This window comes from Corvus kubaryi, unplaced genomic scaffold (genome assembly GCF_017639235.1).
Source record: "Corvus kubaryi isolate FWS band 111438036 unplaced genomic scaffold, C.kubaryi_AGA036_p1.0 137, whole genome shotgun sequence".
In the NCBI taxonomy this organism is placed as follows: domain Eukaryota; kingdom Metazoa; phylum Chordata; class Aves; order Passeriformes; family Corvidae; genus Corvus; species Corvus kubaryi.
Window position 1 is genome coordinate 8,541,035 of NW_024580671.1, and position 24,665 is coordinate 8,565,699.

At 41.2% G+C, this 24,665-nt stretch overlaps 1 protein-coding gene across 5 annotated transcripts in view; it reads left to right on the top strand.

Annotated features, from left to right (window-relative positions):
- The window catches only part of PTPRB (protein tyrosine phosphatase receptor type B), a 63,580-nt gene that overhangs the window by 4,752 nt on the left and 34,163 nt on the right, over positions 1 to 24,665 (top strand). For 4 of the 5 annotated variants that reach the window (XR_006014376.1, XM_042017773.1, XM_042017772.1 and 1 more), the window contains exons 3-8: positions 5,438 to 5,673; positions 10,899 to 11,175; positions 18,075 to 18,353; positions 18,680 to 18,937; positions 20,194 to 20,457; positions 22,913 to 23,182. Coding sequence is in view for 4 of the 5 variants with exons in the window: in XM_042017773.1 (XP_041873707.1) it covers positions 5,438 to 5,673; positions 10,899 to 11,175; positions 18,075 to 18,353; positions 18,680 to 18,937; positions 20,194 to 20,457; positions 22,913 to 23,182 (1,584 nt within the window). In the remaining variant the exon portion in view is untranslated. Of the gene's footprint in view, positions 1 to 5,437; positions 5,674 to 10,362; positions 10,731 to 10,898; positions 11,176 to 18,074; positions 18,354 to 18,679; positions 18,938 to 20,193; positions 20,458 to 22,912; positions 23,183 to 24,665 lie in introns of those variants that run through there. The other variant, XM_042017774.1, reaches the window with a different exon arrangement.

Genomic DNA, 24,665 nt, shown 5'->3' on the forward strand with positions numbered 1-24,665 from the left:
GATTCACTTACAGTTGTGTGCCAAGCACTGAAGAACCATAATGGGATTTCCAAAGATATAAAACATGTTGGACAAGAAATTCAAATAACAACTATAACATCTTTCTATATCTTGCTTGTTTGCAGCCTAAAATAGACAAAATACTAGATACCAGGTATGAGCTGAAGTCTGATGGGCCACCTGACATTCACACTGTTGCTTCCGCTTTTTCTACCCTTGGTTCTTGTCCAGGATAATTTCTTTCACATGAGCTTCTCTCTTCCCTTTATCCCCCTTCCAGTTTAGCTGCTTCATAATCAGAACTTCAGCTAATTAAGTTCACATCCCACTGCTGATGCTTCAGTGGCTGAGATGGATCACCGAAGAGACCAGAGCAGTGCACACTCCAAGCATGCTCTAAACTACTGAAGCAGCAGTAGCAACTGCAGAACATGGAAAGGGAAGCACATGCGTCTTCTTGGGACCCTTGGGAAGGTGGAAAAGCACCAAAGAAAGGTGGCAGAAGCACAGAAAAGGCAGCAACTCTTACCCATTTTTTAAATAATGTAAAGACCTTTAGGCTTTAAGCTTTCCACACCTTTAGTGTTTGTAGATACTGCAATAATCCATCCGTAAGTTCAGTACAGGTTGGAATTTTTAGTGTGTGTAACTTTTACAAGTTCCTTCAGGATAAATTAGAACAGTGATAAAAGATATTTTCAATCCGCCTTTAAGTTGACCCAAAACATTTTTCCTAAAATACATTCACTGAAATTCATTTTAATCTCTCAAAGTTATTTTATAGGGTTTTGTAAGTATAAGAGTTTGCTAACATCTGTGTGAACCCATGAAATATCAAAAATTATTTGAATCTTTCTTTCATGGCTGACCACTTTTGCTGAGCTCCATCTGGACAAAGAGAGGCATCAATGTCAGATCCTTGGACATGGTTACAAGATCTTGTACACAATCCAATAGCATATTGACAGAAGCTCAAAGATAAATGTGAGTTTAGATTTTCTAAAAAGAAATGGAGAAATCTGCAGTGTAGCCTAGGTCTTTGGGCTTTGTAAATTTTCAAAGTCTCAGTGAGCCACAGCACAAAGAATATAGAACAAAACCAGCTCAGCTACTTTCATGGGGAAAAAATGGAACAATAGGCACAGCTTCCCAGAGCAATCAGGAGGATGGGAAGTCCTGCTTTATGATTTCATCTTCTCCTGGAAGTGCCAACAAAGATGCCAATTCCAAACAACTATGCTGGTGTTTTTCATTATTATATTCTCTCTTTTGTGTGGACCTCCATGTAGAAGCTGGAGTGGGTTTGAACTTCTAGGTGTAGGTGTCTGAAGGAAGTGATTATTTTACTTATCTCAGCAAGTGCTTTTTGTCAGTTGAGATGCTCCAGGATATTCCACTTGATCTCTGACTGCCAGCCCAGAAAGACATATGTCTCCCATAAGTGTTATGAGAGCCCTGGGCAGATGCCTGAGATGCCCTAGGGCAGTTCAGATTCCAGTAGGTTTAGGCAACTGAACCAAGACCTAGGTGTCTCCATAGTTACTAAGTTTCTGAGCTCTCTTCCGTAGAGGTGTGATCCATGGAGTTAATGGAATCTAGATGTCCTTCCAGTGACCAAAAATCCACTTCAGGGTGAGCTGGAACTACCCATAGTGTCAGAAATAGGGCTGGTACAGCAATGGTGTAATCATCATAGTTATATGGGTGTTCTGCTACCACTGATGCTGAAAGAACCTTTAAGTGGCTACTGCTACCACTGATGCTGAAAGAACCTTTAAGTGGCTACTTCAGCATTTCAAAAACAGGGAAGTAAAAGAGCAGCTCAGGATGAGACTGGAGTTTGAGACATTCAATTTCTCTGACATGAGATACAAATGAGATACTAACTTCTACAACATTCAACTAAAGAAGGTAAAAATTTTCAAGCAGAATGGATTTTTTTAGAGGTTTTAAAAGTCAACATTGAAGGGGAAAGAAAGGACATTTAGTGGATTTTGTTCTTCTGTCATACTCCTACATACAACAGAAATCTGAATTAGTTTTTTAGTTACAAATAGTTAGCTAAAAAGATAATTCGTCTTGTCCTGCACATAAAGAGATCTTAAAGCAATCCCTTATTGTTTCAAGTCTTGCAGTGAGTTAGATGCAGTCTTACAGAGTATTTTTTAACTTATACACTAGATATTTGATTCAATTATGTTTCACTAGCAGTTCAGCCTTAGTTTTCTGAAACTGTGTTCTAATAGAGTAGGCAGATCCGTACAATGTGAGCTATTTCAGAAAGCTGCACTGTGCCAGCTCAGCTAAGGCTGAAGGCACCACTGTAGGGTTCTCAGTTCTTGACAGCTAATCAGCACTTTTGCTAATCATACATGCAAAAGTGTGGAATTCCCTTCCTTGTAAGCAGCCTGCTGCTGTGTGGATGGATGTGGTTTGCAGTACACCCCGTGGATGAAATATGCACTTAGTCAGAACATCATAATTTCTCCTGGGTGTGCTACTGATGATTACAATATTATGTTCACACATTGTATATCATCCAGACACTAGTGATCAACATCAGTGTCAGTGCTGTTGTTCTGTTCCCAAAAACATTTTATGACTGATTTCCAAAGAGGCTGCTAGAACAATGCTAAACACGTATGAAAAATCCCAGTGTTGAGATTTCTGTGTACTTTACTAATGTCCACAGAGGAGATGAGTTTTTTTCTGCTTAAAAAAATTGGAACTCAAGTTGTGTAGAAATCTGCTACATAGGCCTTAGAATATGCAGTTTTGTTTCTTAAGTGCCTGCTGCTGAGGAAGGGCTATGAGGGTTCTTATGCTAGGATCACAATAGTGGTTTTACTTAAAATATATACATGGATTCTGACTTTCTTAAAGTGGTGCAGATATGAACCACATTAGTCAGTCCACTGTAGGATATATGGAAGGTACTGGTACATATATCTGAAGTTCCAGTATGGTGTAGTGCTATATACAAGTCACTTCCATCCATAGGTTACAGGTAACAGACTGTAACCGGCATTTTCTGGGAAAGATCCTTTAGCTGGAAATCCAGAATAGCCCAAAGCTTAACAAGAAGAGTTGGGTCACGCAGTGACCAAATGCTTGTTCATGGGACCTCCTTGGGCTGGTGGAACTTTTCTGAGGACCAAGTGTTTTGCTTCCAGGACAGTCGAGCTCTCCCCTCCACTCCTGCACCAAGAATGCCTGTTATCCTGGCTGCTGAGTCCCATAAATGTCACTGGCAGCACCAGCTTCCCTTTTATGGAGGAGCAGCTTTCCTAAAACACAATTGCACTGGAATGCAAACGCCTTCCTGCTGGAATCACTGCTATTTGTCTGTAAATTAAGCCAAGATTTTTTTTTTTTTTTTTAGCATGTTTTCATGTTGAGTGTGTAAATGTATATTTAGGAACTCAACTGAGTGGCCTCTTCTCCTAAGCAATTGCTGACTGCTCAGACATACCCTTTTTTGTTGTCTTTCTATCAGTAAGTTCTATTTCCTGCTGAGATATCTGAGAGGCATAGAGCTCTTTCCAAGTCCTTGGGGCTAGGATTTCTAGTTGGTTACTGTAGACTTTCAGAGACCCACAACTAATAGGACATCTCCAAGAAAAATGACTGACATGGAATCTAGACTAAGTCTGGACTTGTGCCAGCTAACGAGTTTGTTGCAGCAGGTGATGACAGCTTGAGCACAAGGTTCCTGTCCTTCTCGTGGGAACTATGAAGGTATGTGACACAGGACCACAGCAGACTCTGCACCTTAGGCTCTCCACATGGGGTTCTGCAAAGGCAGCAGCATGAAGATGATTGTGCAGAGTTGGACCAGACCTGAAGTTTTGATGAAACCCTTTGCACAAGTGTAAGAGAGAATTGGATCTGTAGTATTGTTTTCACTGCCTTGATTTGGAAAGAGATTCGATCAGCTTTTTTTGTAATTTACTGGAGACTTGGAATTTTTTTTATTTCCAGAGAAGCACAATTAGATAAAAGGAAGGAAAACATCTACTCTGGATACCAACCCATTCCAGTAAACCACTACTTTTCAAAACGTTCCAGAACCATGTACCAGGTGAATGCACTGTGCTGTCAAGCACAGGAAACACTTGCATGGAAATGTCTCCTACTAGGGTTTACAATATAACTTTTCTGTGCAAATGAGAGTGCTGCAAATTTATTTACATAAACATGTTAACATATATATTTACGCATACACAAAAAAAATGATAATGTTGATTTCGTAGAAGCTCACCCACTGCCCCTTTGGGTAAGAGGTAATCACACATTGGCCAGCTAAGACATCATAATTGCACACCAAGTAATTGGATTTGAAAGCTTCTGCTGCAATTTAACCCACTCACTACTTTGTTTTTAAAGGATTTGTGAGCTAAAATTGTTATAAATGGCAACCAGCCCAGTGGCTCAGCAGCAAAACAAGGTTCTGTCATGCTGGAGACCCTAGTTCAAGGACAGACAAAGTGTCTTGGGCATTGAGCCAATACACACTAGCTGTGTTACAGCAATGGCAGGGCAGCTTTTTGTGAGAAGGGGCCAGTGAGTAATTCCAATAGTTTAGCTGAAATGTGATGCTACCAGATGTAGAGGCCACCACAGCTTGAACCCTGCCCTCACAGCCACAAAGAAAGGATATTAAATACATACCAATGGGGAGGAAGAGCCATGAAAATGTGGAGGAAAAATGTGTAGTAAAATCTTTCCTGAGCTCTAATTGCAACTTTGGCTTTCTCTGAAGGATACGTGACTAAAAAAGCGAATCCGCTGTCGTGTTTACAGGTACTTCAGTTAAGTGATAGGTCATTAGCTGAGCCTTGGGAAGGCAACAGTCAGGGACTAGCATGGGGTCTGCATAAGACCGATTTTAGAGAGCAAGAGAAACGTTCATGTGGGCACATGGAACTTATCTTGAACAAGTATCTTGAGAAAAAAAAATCTTGAAAAAATCATCTTGCAAAATTATACTGAATACAGCCATGTATTAAACTTACACCAAAAAAAAGCGGATGACAATATGGCCCATGCAGGTAGAAACGAGGGGAGAGGGTTGACAATAAAGCTGATACTGTGTGCCATTGATAGATACAAGCAAGTGAAAAAGTTGCAAGTGCAAACATTTTGCCCTTAATGACGAAGTACAACCTTTCTCTTCACTTCAGAATCACTGATGGACTATATTTAAAATTAATGGTATGAATGTTTAGGGACATTATTTTTTTTCTGGTTGTGTTTTGCAGGCTTTGGTATTGATGCAAAAACATATGTTCACACTGAAAACAAACAAACAAAAAAAGTAGAACTGATAGGTGCACTTAAACTACTTGGAAGTTGTATCAGCCACATTTCTTGAATCTAATGAATTGTTTATAAAAATGTAGAGCTGATTTTAATCACTTTCCTTTGTTTGTCTTAGATCTACAAGATGCAGACACTTCTGTGTGGACTACTAGAACTACATCCCCCTCTTCAAATGCTGTTACTTCTAGGCCTGAAAATGTGTTGAAGAGCAGCACAGAGATGTTCATCAGCAAAGTGACTGAACACTTCAGTAAAAATCCCATTGAAAACCTCTATTTCGACTTGAAATCTGCAGTAACAGAGAAAGCCTGGATTCCAACGACTCTTCCATACTCTAGCACTACAGAAGAGGTAAGACAGAAGAATTACTGATTTTTATTAAGCCTGCTCCACTCTGTGGAGCCTGATAGCTATTACAAGTGGATGTTTTGTGGGCTTAAAAAAACAACAAACCAAAACCTAAAAAAAATAGCTACAGGACTAAGCTTTGTTCTTTTTTTGGTGGGATGCTTTGTTTTGATGTTCATGCTGACAATGTCACTTGCTAGAAGCATAGCTGCAGAAAAATTCTGCCTCTTCTGTACAGCCCAATCCTGGTGTGCACATTGCACTGGGAAAAGTTGAAGGGAAATAATCAGGGTATGTGAGAAGCAATGGAAAGCTCCTGGATGTGGCAGGACCCACAGGAGCCTGGGTATCTGGTCGCAGTGACTCTGTTATTGCTTGGTGCATGATGTGGTGGTCTAGCTCTAATGACATGCTAAGAATTACAGTGTGCAATGACCTTATTTACAGATAATTACATACATTGTTTACAGATCAAAGCAAGAGAAATCCAAATGCTTTAACTGGCCTTGAAAGGAATCCTGGCCTTGGCCATGGTCAGCTTATCTACAGGCTGATAGGCAGAGTGGAGACATACAGACACTTGGTCTTTGCTCTGTCCAACCACAAACCACCCTGGCAGAGGAGGGTAATGGGGCTGCCGGTCCCAGCCATAGAAGGAGAAAATGGCAGGCATTCAGTACCTCCAAATCAATTTCCAGTCTTCCTTTACTGCAAGACCCAGTTCAGTAATCTGAGAGGAAATCTGGCATCACCATTGGCAGAGTGTGTATGGGCAGTTAGAGCTAAAGCATGCAGGATATTATTGGTCACTGTATCACTATTACCACATAGTGGTTTAGAACTGAAAATCCCTAAATTCCCTGTGGCTTATCTTCCAGGAGACCACACTACACTCAGTGTATTGGGACAGGCAGACATGTTTCAGTTACTACTGTTACTATGTATGTTGGAGTAGATAAGACTAAGAAATGTGTTTTATGTTTGGGAAGGCTGTGGACAGAGTGTCAGGGTCCATAAACTTGATGGTTATATACTGCTGTTCTAATGCTGCTGAGGGCAAGGGACTGAGCCAAGGATGGATGCACTGCACCCCGTTCCATAACTGATGCAGTTCTTTTCAAATATGATCTTTCTGGCTTTGTGCAGGCAGGCTGAGCTTATTTCCTCATGCCCTCCGTTCATTTGCATACCTCCTGCACAGAATACTGGTTCCTCCCAAATGGAAATGTCCTATAAAATCAGGTATTACCCAAACTGCACTCCTACTGCATAATCCTACTGCACTCCTGCTACGTAATCCTGCCAGAGCTAGAGAAATGGCACCATTTGAACAGAAGCTACTGCCTCTGGTGTTTCTACACCACTTCACCTCCTGAATTACATCATTTGCACCGAGCAAGCTGCTTACGTCAAAACTTTCAAACCAGAATTCTGTGGATAAGCCATCTAAGCATAGCTACGGGAAAAAAAATCAGTAATAGCTTTCTCTTGTAGCCTCCAACTGGCTCTGGACATTTGAATCTAGATATACCAATTTAGACACAAAAATTTAAAATCTTTGGCCTCCATCTCTGTTTCCCAGTCTTTAGCGTGGAGTTAAAACATTTTTTGTCAAACTTCGGGGATGTTTTAAAGGATTAACTAGATTTAATATGATACTTTGAAAACACATAGACTAAGTGCTGAGTATTGTTGTGAGGAAGACAATACCTCTTATGAACTGCATTTGCCCAGGCTGGGGCCTCTTGTTTGCAGAAGTAAAGCCGTGTTGTTATTTGGCTGTGCACATACCCATTTTGGGGGGACAATAGTGACATTTCAATTGAACAAAATGTTTGGTTTAGAGCTGCCTTGGATTTCAAGTGAAACTGCAGCTTGCACTTTGAATCCATGACAAAAGCTATGCAAAGCCCATTTCCTCTTGATTAGAGAGACAGAGAGGTTGGTGTTAAAAAAAAAAAAATCAGGAAACCTTGGGAAAGTGTCTGAAAGGGACTTTGGAGCCTGCTATTAGAGACACGTCCGGCAACTCCCAAAACTCACTTCCAGTTCTTTTTTCAGTTTAGTTTCTTGGCTTGCCACACAGATCAGTAAGTGTTAAAGACTGTGTGACTGCTGATTTACTAAAAGCCCATTTATTCACTACCAGTGTGGAAATAATTACTTGCATTATATTGGCTATTCTATATAAATATATTGCCACCAGTGAATGATGGACCCCTCCAGTTTTATTCCAGTGCTGGCATAGGCATCTGTGTCAGACCTTACCTGTGTAGCAGCTTTTGCTGAATAACATACAGAAGGAAGTCTCAAAACCTGTAATAAACCAGTACCTTCCTACTAATACAAAAAAGTAAAGATTTTATGATAGCAGGAATAAGAGTAATAAAGTAGGAACTTCTAAATTATGATCACTTCTGAGAAGCAGTAACATCATTTTCCTCCACACATTATCTTATGCTATCTGGAAGAGACAAACAGGCATTTATTTCCAAAAGTCTTTGTTTCACTTGTGGTAGGTTCCACTTTTTTTCCCGAATTTGATGTTTGCAGTGTTGATTATGTTGGGGTTTTTTTCCTTTTACTTTTTACATTTGCTTAAATAACTTCCATCTAAATATCCAAATTATATCTTCCCTGCAAGTTCTGCTCATGGATGTTTTCAAAAATCCTTGTTCTAACGTGAGCTCCACTTTTCAAGAAAAAGCAGGTTACCCTGAACGTTTTAATTTTCAGAGAGTGTTTTGAAGTAATCCAAACATCCCAATAAGCCTTCAGATTTGCACTTCTCCAGTGCTAGAAAAGTATTGGTGTGGTTTATGCCGTTAAGTCCAAAAAGCATGATCACCTAAAGAAGAAATCACACTGTAAAACACTCACCTTAAATGCTTACAAGACATCTATGTCATTTTAGTCCCAGTTTAGGTCTAAGAAGCACACCTTGTGTTTCCCATCAATGGTATGATTATTCCTGTGCTAGCTCTTTGGGGCTTGGTTCCTCCTTCTGTCTGAAGTATGTAAAACATCTCTTCCAAGGGAGATCTTCTGTGATGGGCTTGAGAATGGCATAATAACCAACACAGATTTATATTGTCACTTAAGGCAATGATCATAAAGTTATTAATTATCCTCAGCTTTGCAAAGTACAGCACAACACTTTCAGTGCCATGTCCCTAGGACCAGGCATGGAGCTCCAATGGGACAGATGAAGTTTTCTGTAGGTGCAGGTAACACCCTTGAGTGCTCAGACTTTTGATTTCAGAACAGAAGAAGGAGAGCTAGTTTTTCACATATTTGTATCTTGTTTTACAGGCTGGTGCCCAGAAAAGTTCTAGAGCAGCAGCCCCCCTAAAAGGCAGACTAATGTTTGTAAACCCAGAGCCTTTTTCTCACTCAAAGAGGGCAAAAGTGATACAGAGATGGTGTTGAATTTGCTTGAGGTACTGCTTTTAGAAGTTAAATCCTCCATGCATAATGCAACACAGAAGTATGCAGAAAAATGCCATTCCCAATGAAGAAAGTAAATGTCCATTTCCTTCTCTTTTGTGCACCCCCAAATTCACTCCATGGCTGCTATTGTGTATTTGAATATCTGAAGGTGCAAAATGCTTCTGCCCACACTTCTTCTCTGTCACCCCACATACACACTTATATGCGAGTTTTCAGAGGCTGATAGTTAAACAAGAAGGAAACGGGCATGCATAACAGAAATGGAAAACTCTCATTTTGGCTGTACCAATCTCGGAGTTGCACACAGCTTTATTGGTGCAGTCTGGAAACAGGGAGACTTTCTTGCTTTCCATGGTGTGTGTAATTTTAGCTTGGGAGTTTTTCAGGGGATGTGGGAAGGAATTGTTTCGAGGACATGAGTTGAAACAGAAAACAGAGATGGCTTGGCCACTCACAGACAGACTCTGCTGCTGCAGGTAGGAGCTCAGTGTTGGGCTCTGCTGGGCTCTCCTGGACACAAGGCCTCTGGTTGCAGTGCCACATGACCAGGGAGAGAATGGAGGCCTTGGTGGTCTATGGTTAACCCTTAAAAACATCAGAGTTTGGGATGCGGGAGCTGGAGTGGTGGGTTTGTCATAGCTGAGGCCAAGAGGAGGTGGGATGGCTGTGAAGGGTGGCAGGTGTGAGGAGAGCAGGTATGCAAGGTAAGGTGGCCATGGAGTAAAGCAAGTGAAAGGCGAGGTGGCCAAGAGGAGTTGCAGGCAGGAGGAGAAGGAGCCACACGAGGCAAGGCAGCCGTGAGGTGAGGCAGGCAAGAGGCAAGGTGGGAATAAGGCAAGACCAGCATGAGACAAGGCAGCTGGGAGGTGGGGCAGAGGCAAGAAGACATTGTGAGTCGATGCAACCACGAGACAAGGCAAGGCAGCGCCAAGTGAGGTGAGACAATAGTGCCGCGCCCCAACAGCGGCACCGCTGAGGGGCCCCGTGCGCCGGGAGGAACGCTTGGGAAGACAAGACCCAGGGGAAAACCGACATGAGGAGGAAACGGCGAGGAAGGAAGGGAGGTGGGGTGGGAGAGGAGCAGGGAGGAACGTGGGATCCTTAAGGAGAGAGGGGCGGCACCCCGGGGCCGGTTGCCTGCCCGGTGGGCGGCAGGTCCCGAATCGCCGGGCTTCGCCCCCCGCAGCGAGACGCGAGGAAATCGCCTCTTGATTGCGGAAGTCGGCGGGAAGGGCTTCGGGAGAGTCAGCCCGGGTCAGAATGGCAGCGTGGGAAGCGGCGGCCGCCTCCCCCGCCTCCTCCGCTCCTCCTCAGCCGCGGGCGGGCAGCCCCCCCACCCCACGCCGGTGTCAGGGAGGTGGCTCGGCGGCCGGGGCAGCCCCGAGCGCATGCAGCAGGCGGGCGGCCCGGCACAGGGCTCGGAGCCCGGCGGGGAGCGGGGGCCCCCGGGGCCCGCCGCCGTCACTTCGCTTCTTCGGATCCCCCTACCCCAACCCCGCCGTCCCTTCCCCTTGTCTCCTCCCCGCGAGGGTTTTTGGGGTTAAAAACTGTCGGCGATGCTGAGCTATGGAGCGGGATTCGCCCTGTGGACGGCGCTGGCCCTGACCAAGGTGAGCGGCCGGGAGGAGGCGGGCGGTGCAGGGTCGCCCCTCGCAGGTCGCAGGCGAGCCTGGGGGACACGGGCAGGTTCGCTCCGCAGCGGCACAGCGCGGGGATGGGGCCGGGGGCTGATCCCGGGGCACCGGCGGGTCTCTCAGAGCTCTCCCCGCTCTCCGCAGGCCGCGCCGGGGCAGGCGGCGGGATGCAGCGCCAACCTGACGGAGCGGAGCGTCGCCGGGCAGAGCGTTCGGCTGCGCTGGGGCGCCGAGGGCCGCGCCTGCAACTTCAGCCTGAGCGGGCGCTCCGAGGACGGGGAGGCGGCCGGCTGCCAGCCTTCCCCCCAGGGGAACGGCACCTACGGCTGCACCCTGCGGGGCCTGGAGGCCGGCACCTGGTACCACCTGCGCATCGAGCCGCTCGCCGGCGGGGAGCCTCTCAACATCTCCGTGCAGACAGGTAAGGGCGCGGGCACGGCAGGTGCGCGGGGAGGGATGCCGGGCTTTTCCTTTCTCTCCCCTTGCTTCGGCCGGCTCCAAGAGGAGGAGGGCGATACCTTTACAGTGGACAGTGTTTGCTGAACTAGCAGCCCTGCACTTGAGTTCTCTTTAGCCCGCTGCCAGAAGTAACTACTACCGTCAGTTAACCCAGCAGACTTGAAAGAAGAAGGTGCTTTGAGGACATTAGGTCAGAAAAATGTTTTATGTAGTAGTAGCCCATAATATCTTTTGTGCTCATACAAGCATATTGTTGTCATAGTTCCTCAACTGACAGTTTATTTACTGTGTTTAAAATACAGTCTATTTCATAACAGGTAAATTTTCTTCAAGGGTAACTTACTGTTTCAGCCCATTTCAGCCCATTTATTCTGCCTAACCAGAGTCTAAAAGTCAGAAAGTAAAGCTGAAACTTCCTTCTTATATGTTTTCCTTGGATATCACCAGTGAGGTGTTATGATACACGGTTGTGTGCAGAGCACTTACAGTGTCACATCCATGACTGGCTCTACAAATGGTCCAGCAGCCTGACAGAGGACTGCCAAGGAAAGCCCTCTTTCTGCATTCGTGCTTGTGTGGGCATGTGAACAATTCAGCTGTGAAGCAATGGACGACATCGAAGAACAGACAACAGCTGCAGTGACACAACTGGCCTCTTTCTGCCTGTATTTGTGCTTTTTTGAAGATGATAAAATAGAATATTATTCAACCTCTTAAAGGTAGTAGTTCAAGACCCAAACCAAAGATGTCTTAAATAAGGTCCATCATTAAATGCCTTTCTGATTTGCTCCTAAGGTATTAGTTTTGGAGAGGTATTTAATGTTAGTATTGAAGATTACAGCAGCCAAATACTTCACAATTACCTGTTCAGAGTTGTCACTTTCCGTCAGAACCTTTTTCCTGCGTTAACCAGACAAATGCACTAAATACTCTCCATTATTTGCTGTGGTAGCTCAAGTTAAAAAAATCCATTGACAAGTCTGCTGGTGTGATAGCTATACATGAAGCACAAGTCATGTCAGTTGGTAAAAATGAGTAATAGTTTCTATGCAGACAGTGATTTAAATTTGTCGTGCATCATGCTGATTGTTTTTAATATTGATATTGATGACATGTAGTGTGAAAATTGAAAGAATAGATCGGCCATTGTCAGAGAGACAGGTATAAATCACCGTCATTTCTGTATAGTAAAGTTCTATTATTGAACACTTGCATAGAAGTAGAGAAGATACCACTTTAGAGCACATTTTGATTAATGCATAACCATTAACGCAGAAGCTTGTACATGCCATTTATGACTTTTTTATCACTAAATAGATTTTTCAAGGCTGTAAGATGAAAGTGATTGGAAGCAGCTGATCATTAGAGTCATGTTATGTAGCTGACATCAAAGTGAAAAGTCTGATTAAAGTTTAAGTTGAAATACTGAAAATTGGTATACCACAGTTGAACTGAGGTTTACATTTGGATTTTGGATAGCAGAGATCAGTCAAAAACATGAAATAAGAATAGAGGAACCATGAATGTTTCCTGCAGAGAGCTACTCAGATTGCTCTGTGGTTCCTTGCTTTCCTTGAGCTGAGTTGCTTGATGGTGTTCAAAACACACAATTAGCTCCAAAATTTGTCATTTTTGTTTCTAAAGAATGTACAGGATTTATTATGCTTGTGAGCAACCCATGTTGTATTGTCCATACTAAGCTTTTCAATGCAGGATGAGGGAGGATTATTCCTCTTATGTTTCCACCAGGGGCAGCATTTTAAACCAGTTTCATGGAAGCTCTCTTTCACCTGTTCCTTTGTAATTTGATGACAGTAGTTTTAGTTGACTCTCTACTGAGCCGGAGTGTCCATAGGCATCCGTTGCTGGAAATTGTCCTGTGAATATGGAGGTATAAGCAGTCTTTTCAGCCATATAGTAAACAAAATTTCCACCTATTTCAACGGTAGTGGAACTGAGCTGTTGTGGGCCATCTGAAACCACAATGTCTGACCTTAGTACTCAGTGAGGTTCCCTTCCTGAGCTCTTGCTCTAAGGAAGATGGGCTAAGCTGTCTGTTGAAAGTACTCAACTTTCTACACTGGCTATTGAAGGAGGCTAGGTTAGACTAGAAAGCTGAAGTGTAGTTGGTTGAAGTGAACAGAATCCTATCTCATGTGTTTCATTTTTGCAAAATGAGGTTTGAACATCTGTATCATCTTGATACAAAATATATACGTGAGAAAGTGCGAGAAAATTGCAGGTTTGTTTATATACCTAGTTCAGAAACTAGCTTTTTGCTCATATTCAATCCTGTTAAAAATTTCACATGCCAGTTCTGAGTTAAGTTTTCATCAGGTTTCTTACACAAAGTACTTGAGTAGCTAAGCACATAAAATCCAAAATATTTGGTTAAATTTTGAGTGTAATCTTTTCTGACTAGGGACTCGTGGTGACAGCAATGAATAATGCATTCCATAGTTGCAGTGGTAATGCAAAAGCTTGGAGAGGACCAAACTGGCCTTTTGAGTATATAATGTCACATTAAAATCATAATCTATGTTGTGTGCAAGTTTGATATTCTGATAGAATAATTGTGCCGCCTGCAAAGATTCCATAAACTCTCAAGTAACACCAGATTCACCCTTGTGAATCTTTGCGGAGAGAAGCAGCTTCTATTTCACTTGTGGATACACAGATTTGAAGTCTAATAATGTGTGAAATAGTGGTACAATAATCCACACTAGTCCTCTAAAGTGACTGTCTTTACTCAAGAAATTTTGATCTGTGGGTTGTCAATTTAAAACAGCAGGTATTTAATCCTGTAGAGCAGATCTAAAATAGGTCATCCAAAGTGATGGAAAATACAGTCACATATGCACTTTATAAGCCATGTGTATATAGACATGCAAACACACACAGTGGGGACATTTGTGCTATTTTGGTAGAATAGGAAAGAAAGAAAAAACTGATAACTCCCTTTATCAGCTCTAAATTTTCCACTGCAAAATTGAGATTACAGATGTTAGAAGGCACAAGTCTGCATATTTGCTTCATAATAATATTTACAATTTGTTGGGCTTTTTTAGTATATATATGTACATGAAACAGCACACAAAACCATACAACTAGTCTGCATGCTGCTGACGTTTTAAAGCTGGGATACACACCTTCCAGTCTTTTCATGTTATATTTTTTGTTGTTCTCAGTAAAACTATTTCTATGATTGAGAACTGATGTGTGGCAGAAGATGGTAGGGTTTTGTCTTTCCTGATTTCAGGTAAAATATATTTTAAGTTCTCAAATCTCCACATGTCTGTGTACCAGTATAACTGTATTTTAGTGAATGACTAGGTCTAGTTAAAAACGGTAGTATTAAAATTACAGTTAAATTTATAAATTTCAATTCTGAATTGAAATTCAGAATTGAAATACTGGTCTAGAGAGCCATGAAAAACAATTTGGCAATTCCCCCACTTTCAACTTTGTCTTCTAAAATAGACTTATAAATGCCACTTTCAAAATTGTTTTCTACAAAAATATTGCAGTGTTATATTATGTTACTGCTTAATCCAAGCCTCCTGTACAGAGATAACTAACAGGTAAATAATTTTTTTGTTAGAAAATCCATTAAATATTCGAATGAAAAGAAGATAGAATTTTATCTTTGAAGACACAGACTGTTAAGAGTGCTTTTTCATTGTGATATGTAACTCTCTAAATGCCAGAAGCATGCCTTGGCCGTATGTTCAATCCTGTAAATTTCGAATTATTTGGGACAAATTTGATTTATTAGCCATCTGTAGGAGCAACATGTGACATGGCTCTAACTATAGGCTGTATAATCTTATCATCTGTAGTCATGTAATGATTATGATCATCATTTCAAAGGCAGAGTCCAAGAAGAAAATAAATAGCCATGTTTTAAAGATTTTCTAAGTTGCTTATAATCCCAAAGAAATAGGTATTTGTACTTAATAAAGACAACGAAATCAACCCTCTTTACTTAATCTTCAGAAAAGTCCTTATAAGTAGGTTACTGTTTTATGAAGAGGGAAAACTAGAAAAACGATGGATAATATTGTAGAAAGATGACTGAGACTGGCAGGAATTCCCCGTTACTAAGTCCTGGGCTCAAATCTCCCAGTTTTTTTTTTTCTCCTGCATAAGGCAGGTGTGTTTCTGTGCTTATAGGCTGTCACTGGAGTTTGACATAGCCATATCTATAATTTGGATCTGCAGCAGCTGTGCACCCAAACCATATCCTCTTCCCAAAAAGTGAAAATGGAGTTGCAATATAATTCAAAGACCATTAAGTCTTCTGCAAGATGCCTTTGTAGACCAGGGGATATTAATTCATATAGTGTCAAATGGTATAAAAATATCTTAATGAAAATATTTTATTTCTGTGATCTATCAGTGTTGTATCGTTGCCAACAGAGACTTGTATAACAATGTAAATGGTTTTTTAAGTGTTTGTTTCCATCCAGGGCTCTTTCAGCCCAGGCACTTCCCAGTCTCATTGTTCCTTTGTTCTAGCGGATGTACAAAGCACTGAGTGTTTTGTTTTCTGGACCAGATAGATTAGATAAAGTCTGAATTTCTGAACTTCACCTTCTAGGCACGCAACTTTCTTCTTTGCTCATGCACTTTAGAAGACAGATTACCCAGGACGTATAAATGCTTCTAAAAATGCAGATATCTTCTTTTGCCAAATTTGGCAAATAGTACAGATGACAATGGTGATTACTTTTACAGGACTAAAGAACAGTCAACGTTATCCTAACTTAGTCAGAAAGAGGGTTAAACTTCTTGACAGTTATCATGACTGTTCTCTCAATGTCAGTCAAATTAAAACTTTTTCATCTGGCTGTGCATCTGACCATATATAGTGCTGGAATTTATTTCTGACTTCCAAAGTCTGACCTTTCAGATTAGAACAATCGCCTTCAAGGAACAAGATTATACCCCCACTATTCCCTTTTGCCAACATAATAGTCTTTAGCGACTTAGTATATATTATAGGTGGAGCTGGTAGTGCAGCCTATTGTTAAGATTTCCTGACACTTTTCATTAAAACCTCCTGTTTCAATTGCTGTAACTGGGTGAAGTTTTAACTATTTGGCCTGTAGTTTGATGCGCTTGGTCTTTGAGTTGATTTTTAATTCTTTTTTTCTTTTTCAGATTTTAGCAGACTTAGTTTGGCCTTTAAGAAAACGTTCAAGAAAAGATAGTTAATTTTATTGATTGATTTTGTTAATCAATTTGTTTGAATTTCATCTTTTTCTAACTAACTAACATCTCTGTGGTCCAAAGCAAGAATTTGAATTTAAGCAGAGACATGTGTTCAAAGGGACACAGTATTTTTCAGAGTCCCAGAAAGGTTGAGGTTGGAGGGGACCTCTGCAGGTCATACGGTCCAAGAGCCCTGCTCAAGCAGGACCACCTGGATCTGGTTGCCCAGGACCATGCCCAGTTAGTTTTTGAATGTTTCCAAGGAAGGAGCTGCCTCCTTGAATTCCTAATATACTTGATTGACAAAATATACCACCAAAACCTGGACTACTCTGTTCTCAGCAGAGCTCTGTTGGAAGTGATTAAACCTTCTACACCACCCAGACTTTGAAGAAAAAGCAGCTTAAAGGCTCCTAGGCCCTCCTACCTATGTATTTATAGGGGAGGGGTAGGTTCAACTTCACCCTTTCAGCCTTTACATTGCATTTTTTAGTTGTGTGATCTGACACTTTTTCATCTCCTTTGTTCAGGGAACCAAGCAGCAATGACTGCATTGGAAAAATTGTCTTTTTCTTCTGTGTTTGAGGTGCTGTTCATAGAGAGACCACAGTTCTCAGCCTGGATGCACCTTACACTTCTGGTCTGATGCTAGGAAAGAGTAGCACAGAGTGTACTCGTGTGGTAGGCAAATTTATTCCTAAATTATTGGGAAGCTTTAACGTCCCAACTTGTGAAGGCTTGATTTCGCTGCTTTGGGTTGTTTCACGATACCTTCTCAATAAGAATTTGCTTAACCTTATTGGAAGACATAAATGTCAATACCTTAGTACATCAACATGTAATACATTTGTGTGGTTTGCATGAAATCTTGTGAGTGATGAAATACACCTGGAGAAAAAAAGCAACCAGATTCTTTTGGTTTAGTCAGTTTGCCTTCCCTTTAGACGGGATCTTATTTCACAGGTGATTTTACTGGAGATCCTCTTAATAAACAACATAATGAATGTTGAGAGTTTCAGAGAAGTAATTCCAATATTAGTTCCTGAAGGTTTATCCGATGTACTGTTCAGGGGTTTTTAAATTTATATGAACAGTACTGCAACAGAGCAGAAGCATATTCTATCAGAATCTGTTTCAAGTCATTGAAGCTAATACTAAAAACAAAATATTGTTTCCCTTAAAACTGTATAAATGCTCATGCCCATTAGTAATAAAGTGTAGGGTGAGTGCTAGGAAGTGAAAGCTGTTGCTGCCATCTATAAAGCTACATTACACTGAGTAAAATTTGCTGGGTTTCCATGTTTGCTGTTTCTTATTAAAGTTGTTACAGCTTTACTATCAGCAGATTTCCAGGATTGCAATATACATCCACAGTGGAAGTGTTTTGCTATGTGCATGTCTGTGTGAGTGAGCATGTACAAATATATTAAAGTAATACTTCTGAATTCTGCAGGGCTCTCTCGTAGACTGGCTTCAGTGTATGGTGTCTTTAAATAGAAAGAAAAAGCTTTTTGAAAGTATTGGCTGCATGATGATGGTAAAGGGAGAGTTTCAGAAGAATTTTTGTGCTGCTGCGTAAAATTTCAGGCAATCCCAAATCAAGAAATGGTTTATCTTCTCTGTTTTGTTTTTTTTTCCTAACTGCAGATCCCTTGCCACCATCTCGTTTGGAAATTAATAAGGAGAAAACTACACTCACAAGCTTGCAGGTTCAATGGGATCCTTCATCAGGAAAGGTGGACATGTATAACCTAGTATTATTTGATCATAATAATAAAAAGATACAAGAAGTCTCTGTACAAGGAAGGATTTCAAAACCAGAAAATACATTTTCCAGTCTCATTCCTGGGAATAAATACAACATTGTCCTCAGTGCAGTTGCTGGAAATAAGACTACCCCTGAACTTCACATAAGTGGATCTACTGGTAGGACTTCTTTTCCTGTAGTTACAGTATTCTTCAGATGTGCGTTTTGAAACTAGCAAATAGATATAATTCTTCTACCTGGCAATATATGTATATATATTTATGTAAGTATCTATTGATTATAAGTAGAAATGAAATATGAATCTCTGACTGACACAAAAACTTGTTTGGTAAGAATGGGGTCTCATTGTTATTGTGTATTTGGCATTGGGTTTTCAGTAACCGTAAAGAAACCCAACATATTCCAAGAGTAAATCTATTCAAAATTGCTGAAATCATGGAGATAACCATTAGGCCTTAAGCATGTGTTCTTTTTATATCAACAGTTCCATCTCCTGTGAAAAATATTCAGGTCAGCATCAAGACAGACACTATCCACATTTCGTGGTCTCCTGGCTCTGGGCATGTGGATCGTTACAGGCTGCTGTTACTGGATAATCATGTACCAGTTCATGAGATTCACCAGGAAGGTTCTCTGACCACCTACACTTTTTCAGGACTTACAGCAGGCCACCTGTATAACCTCTCTATCATAACTCAGGCTTCAGGATTGGAGAGCAGCAGTTTTCAAACAGTCAGGACAGGTATGATTTCAGAATTCATCACAACAGAACAAGAACCTAAGGCCATAACCTAATAGCATTATAGGACATATTTCAGAATAATAAGTGATTCATAGTCCAAGTTAGAGACACCATAAACTTATTTAATTCCATAAGTTACCACTGCAACAAAGTTATGGGCTAAAAGGAAAGTGGAAAAAGTCAGAAAGGGAAGTGGGAAAAAAATTTAAAGCAGGTTAAGAACTTTAAATGTTGGTGGTTAGGGTTATTTGGAGTTTTTGTTTGCCTAGTTGGTTGCTTTGATATGGGTTTTTGTGGATTGTTGGGATTTTTTCCTTTTCACAAAAAAATATTGATTGACAGAACTAGAGTTTTAGAAATTACATTTTTTTCAGGAATATTTTTCAGGATGGATTTCTGTGGTCACACAGATAAAGATAAGATAACATCCTGCCAGAGTCCAATGGTTAAAACACTTACATAGGCAGAAAAGGGTCATGCCTTCGCTCTCTTTAATTTCTGGGAAGAGTAAGATGCAATTTCTTCTACAGAAATCTTATCATGTAAACAGTTTAATATTAAGTGAAAATATTGTCATGTCTAGGATGCACAGATGACTGCTATTGACACCTGGGCTGTTCTGGGCATTTTACTAATTTAATTTTATTTCTTCAGAAATTTTTATTTCTTTCTGTTGTGGGGTGCAAAGATTTTAAATCTCACAGGTATTCTTAGAGTGTAAAAGCATTCCATATGGCTTGCAGCATGGTCCTCCATTTCAGTACCTCCTGCGCCTCAGGCCTGTGAAATTAAGATATTGGAGCTGGCTATGCTTTTCTTTTGGTGGAGTGTTCGAGTAAAGGAATCTTACTCAAATCCCTTCTACATTGCTGTAAATCAGGCATAGCTGCAGTAATGCTGTAATGCTTACCAAAATGTAGCAGGCATCTCTTGTCCTTAGGAGCACGTGCATGATCTGGTTTATGGTCAAAATGATGGATGTGCGTGCAGACATGGCTAAAAGATTTTCTGTTCCATGAAAAAAGAGTGGGCATCATAAGACATGTCATTCTCAGAAGTGCAATGTCTTACACAGGGCAGGATTCAGTTTCACTGTGACCAGACTTTGCCCTTTCACTGTTCAGGCAAAATCATTCATACTCCATCTCATATAACTATTCAAAATCAAAAGTTTACTGTGGGAGTTTGGGAGGCAGCAGGTCTTATATGTTTTGTGGTAGATATACTTTATTCTCTTTCTTATTTTCTTTTTTTAGCCCCAGCCGAAGTCTTAGATTTGATGGTGACTAATGATGGCAGCTTAGATGCTTTAAAAGTTAAGTGGAGAAGACCTTTGGGAAACCTCAATTTCTATAATATCACTTTGTCTCATCTTGGATCAGTTAAAGAAGTCAAAACTGTGCAGCCACCAGTCACGGAGGCTCAGTTTGACAAGCTAACTCCAGGACGTCTTTATCAGGTTACTGCCCGCACAATCAGTGGTGAACTGTTCACTGATCGGACAGCAACTGGCAGGACATGTAAGTCTTCTGCTTCAGTAAGAACGTTGTAACTAATGCTATTTTTGCCTACGCTGGCCTTGTAGCAAATCACTGTAAGAGACAAAATGGTTTGGATTCCAGGCAAAATAAGATTAAGAGCGCAGTACTGTTTCAGGAGTACCCCTGCTGACTCTCTGGCAAAAATTAATCTGTCAGCCAAAAGCAGCTCCAGCATATCTTGGGAGCAGGCAACAGAAGTGCATTTTGGTTGGACTGTATAGTTGAGTGAGTCTGTTACAGAACTGTTGCATACTACTGCACTTTCATTCAGGTTAACCTTGTTATCTTGAATTCAGCTCAACATACTAGATAAAATGAGTTACGTTATGGGGAAGTGTGCATGTAGTCAAATTATTAACAGTTTTTAAAATAATTTTGCAAGGTCTAGTCTTATTCCTCCTTCCAGACACAAATCTACAAACGGGAAAAGATTAGGTCTCAACTTTCTTTACTATTGACAGCATGGATTAACAAAGGCGTGTGGCAGCCTTGATGGAGCTGAGTTAGGAGTTCTTTGTCTTTTCTCAGATGTAATAATTTTCTTTCAGGTAACTCTTGTATGAGTTCTGAACCTGAAAAATCCTGCATAATTCTCCCATAGCATTACTGGCCCTAGAGGTGTGTCATCTTCTCCATAGCAGCCTAGCCCGACCAGAAGTTAGATGGTAAAAGATGTCTAACTTGGTGAAGAATGCATACATAAATTTTTAGTAGACTCAAAGCCAAAAGGTAGAAAATGTGGGTGTAAGAGAGCAGAGTATTTATTTTAGAAAATATTTATTGTCCACAACTAAACATCTCATGTGAAAGGCATATCCTTGACACACCCAGCTGATACCCCATTCTCAGTGCAGGCTGGAAGAGCCCTGTAAAAGTCTTTCATGTCCAGTAAGTACAAAGCTGGACCAGTTTATATGCATGTCTCTTTTTGTTTGTTTAGCCTATCACTGAAGTCCTTTAAAATTACCATTTCAGTCTAAAGGGAAAACTTCAGGCCCTCACTCAATACCACTGATCCCCAGCTTTGTAACATAGATCCAGTGCTTTCAAAGTTAGGGATTAGAAGTCTTATTTCCAAGGATGCTGATCATATACAATTCCTTCCTTTACCATAGACATCAAGAGCTTTGAAAATGGTCACTTCAGCAGAAGCTCTGTGGCGTAGATACGTTTGTAAATCCAGACTGTCAGGTCCGCAGATGCTGAAGGGATTAGGCCTTTAGGGTCCCTCTGTAACTCACAGAGAGAGACAGGTGTTCAAGGACATAATACACATTGCTGTGTATTGAGAGGGTGCTTACAGCAGCAGAACCTGCCAAGGAATGTTGTGGTAAGAAATATGGACATCTCAGAGACTGAAACTTTATGCCCTACAGGTGTAATGATGTCCAGCCAGCCTGACAAGGCTGAACTTTATCTGTTATGATGTAAGTTCAGTTATGCTTCCTAACAATACACTGTGTGCTTATATCCACTCACTCAGAAATTGAAACACATTTCCCATATTCACTGGCATATGGGAGTTGTAGGTTTGATATCCTGCTATGCCCATGGGAAGTGAAACTGGTGAGTATTTTGTGATGCTGGTAGAGAGGTTTTAATTCTGTGCTAGATACTGAACAATTAAATATTAACTAAGCTAGATAAAACATGAGAACATGATTCTACCCTTGTAGTTTACAGTTAATACTTGCAAGTGGTCTCAGGGCTCCAATGCTCATCTCTGAGTATCTTAAAACTAAGCTACAGGTATCCTGTCCTAAGGGTCTGCATTTGTCTTCTAGTCTCTGCTTGGTCTGGCTAATATTTAATTATTCCATGAAAATCAGAAAAGCTTCAGTGGTCCAATGTGACCTGCAGGAGTGTAGGGTGAGAAGGTTAAGCATGTAAATTCAGGACCCTTGGAGTACAGGACAGGATGGAGTGGATGCTTTAATGGACCTCTGTCTTAACCTCAGTGCCTTATACAGCTGGGAGGAATTAGGGCATACAAGGTGGAAGAAGCAGTCTTTGTGGGAGAAGTCATTAGACTTTGCTTTTCTGCTGCTGATACCAGTATTTGGCTGATAGAGATTGAAGTTTACAGCCTTAGCAGTGAAAAATGGATTGGCAGTTTCTAAGTGAACTTGAGTGCAGGAAACAGCAGGGAACCTGACTGAAAACTGCAAAATGCATCCAAGAAGCGTACAGGAGATTTTGCCAGCCCTAAGAGGGGTTCCCCATTTCTGATGTCAGAAACCAGCAGGGGAAAAGTGAGTGGTTTGTGTGGGGAAGAGTAAAACTTGTCTTTAAAATGAAAGCCAACCTTTGCAACAAGGTAACTCACATTGCTCTAGCTGGTCCAAGCACTTGTACAATAGTTATGCTGTGAGACAGGTTTTGCCAGTACAGTTATGTCTCATCAGAATTGCTTTTTCGCTCTCTGTTTCTCCAGTTCCACAGAAAGTTTCGGAGCTGCAGGCAGGTGCTAGCGGCTGGCCACGGTCTCTGCGAGTGACCTGGGTGCCCCCCGCAGGAGACTGGGAGAGGTACCACCTGCTCCTGTGGAACCGCTCAGCCCTGGTGCTCAACACCACCCTCGAGAAGGACACCACCGAGTACCTCATCCATGATGTGGGCCTCATCCCAGGGAGGGAGTATGGCGTGGAAGTCATTGTGGAGAGTGGCAATTTGCAGAGCAAGACAAGTTGCATGGGGAGAACAGGTCAGCATGCTCATCCAAGCACTGTAAGAGTGCAGAGTGTTCAGCTGGGCTCTGTGAACAATGAAAGAGTACTTGGGAATCCACAAATTGATTTCGCTATTAATACGATAAAAAGGAGCTCCCTTGTAAACCACAGAAATATTTTTAGCAGTTCTGTGAAAATTTTCGGGATTACTTTTGTAGTAAATGTTTTGTTAGTGAAAGTTTGGGGAACTGTATCATGATTCTGTCATGTCTGAGGTGTTACATTACGTGTTCATTTCACTGCTATATTTTGTAGCTGATTGTAGGGCACCCTATAAAGGTCTTAAAGAAAGCAATGTAGGCCTTCCTGTATTGTTCATCAGTGTGTTTCCTTGCTGGTCTGTGTAAAGAATATTAACTGTGTTAACCAAAGCTGGCTAAAGTGTATGTTAGTATGGCTGTTCTGTAACATCCCAGTTCTTGTTCTTGCATTCCATAAAGAAAATGGGTTCGTCTGTTCAAGTCTGTGTTTCCAAATGAAATCCATATATACTGCATGGATGTGAGTGGAATTCTTTTGCAGTGTGTTAATCAAAGCAACATCTGATTTGCTTCAAATTTATAAAATAATTCCTATATAGTTGTTAGAATTTCTGCTCAGTGAATACAGAATAAGTACAATTCAGAGGAAAGGAAGACGGAGTAGGAATAACAGGCAAGGCTCAAGTCTAACCCTCATCTTAGTGAAGAATGTGAGGTAGGACAGGGCCATCCTACTTTATCCTCACCCTTCCTGGGGCCTACCTTTTCTACTGTACCCTTACCTGTCATTCCCTGAGGACTTAATTTTGTTTTATTTTGCACAACAGCAAGACCAGCAGAAGCTACAAAACTGAAGCTTTCTCTGACTTCTAGCAAACTTGATCAGAGCAAGATACATTCTCATCTTCCTTATTTTGACATATGTTGCAAGTAATTTAAGTTTATGATGTTACTTTTAATTGACTCCACTAAGTGATTAATAGTTGGACCCAATGATTTTAGAGATCTTTTCCAATCTAAGTGATCCTATGTTTAGAACAAGGTCCATTAAATAATATCCGGCAGTGGCTGTATTATGACTGTGTTTGACCCACAGTGAGGTGCATAATGTGTCTGTTATGAAGCATAGGTATTAAGCCCTGTTGTGACACAGTTTTCTCTTAGATTAACCCACAGTTTTGGAAACTGAGTTGTATTTCAATGTGACAGGGACAAAATCAGATCAGGACTACGTTAGGTGATAGATGAGATGCCTGCAGTGTATGCAGGCACACACACACACGAACACACAGAAATTCACTGATCGAATTATTTCTTTTATGCCACTGTAAGTTTCAAGTGTCTCCCAACTTGACTGAGGTGTAAACCAGTGCAAAATCAATGTCACTCTGACCCTATAATTTGCAACCTAGTTTGTTAGAACTAAATAGGTGTAGATCTGACTTCTGGTACAAATGTCTTACATCCTTGTTCAGCA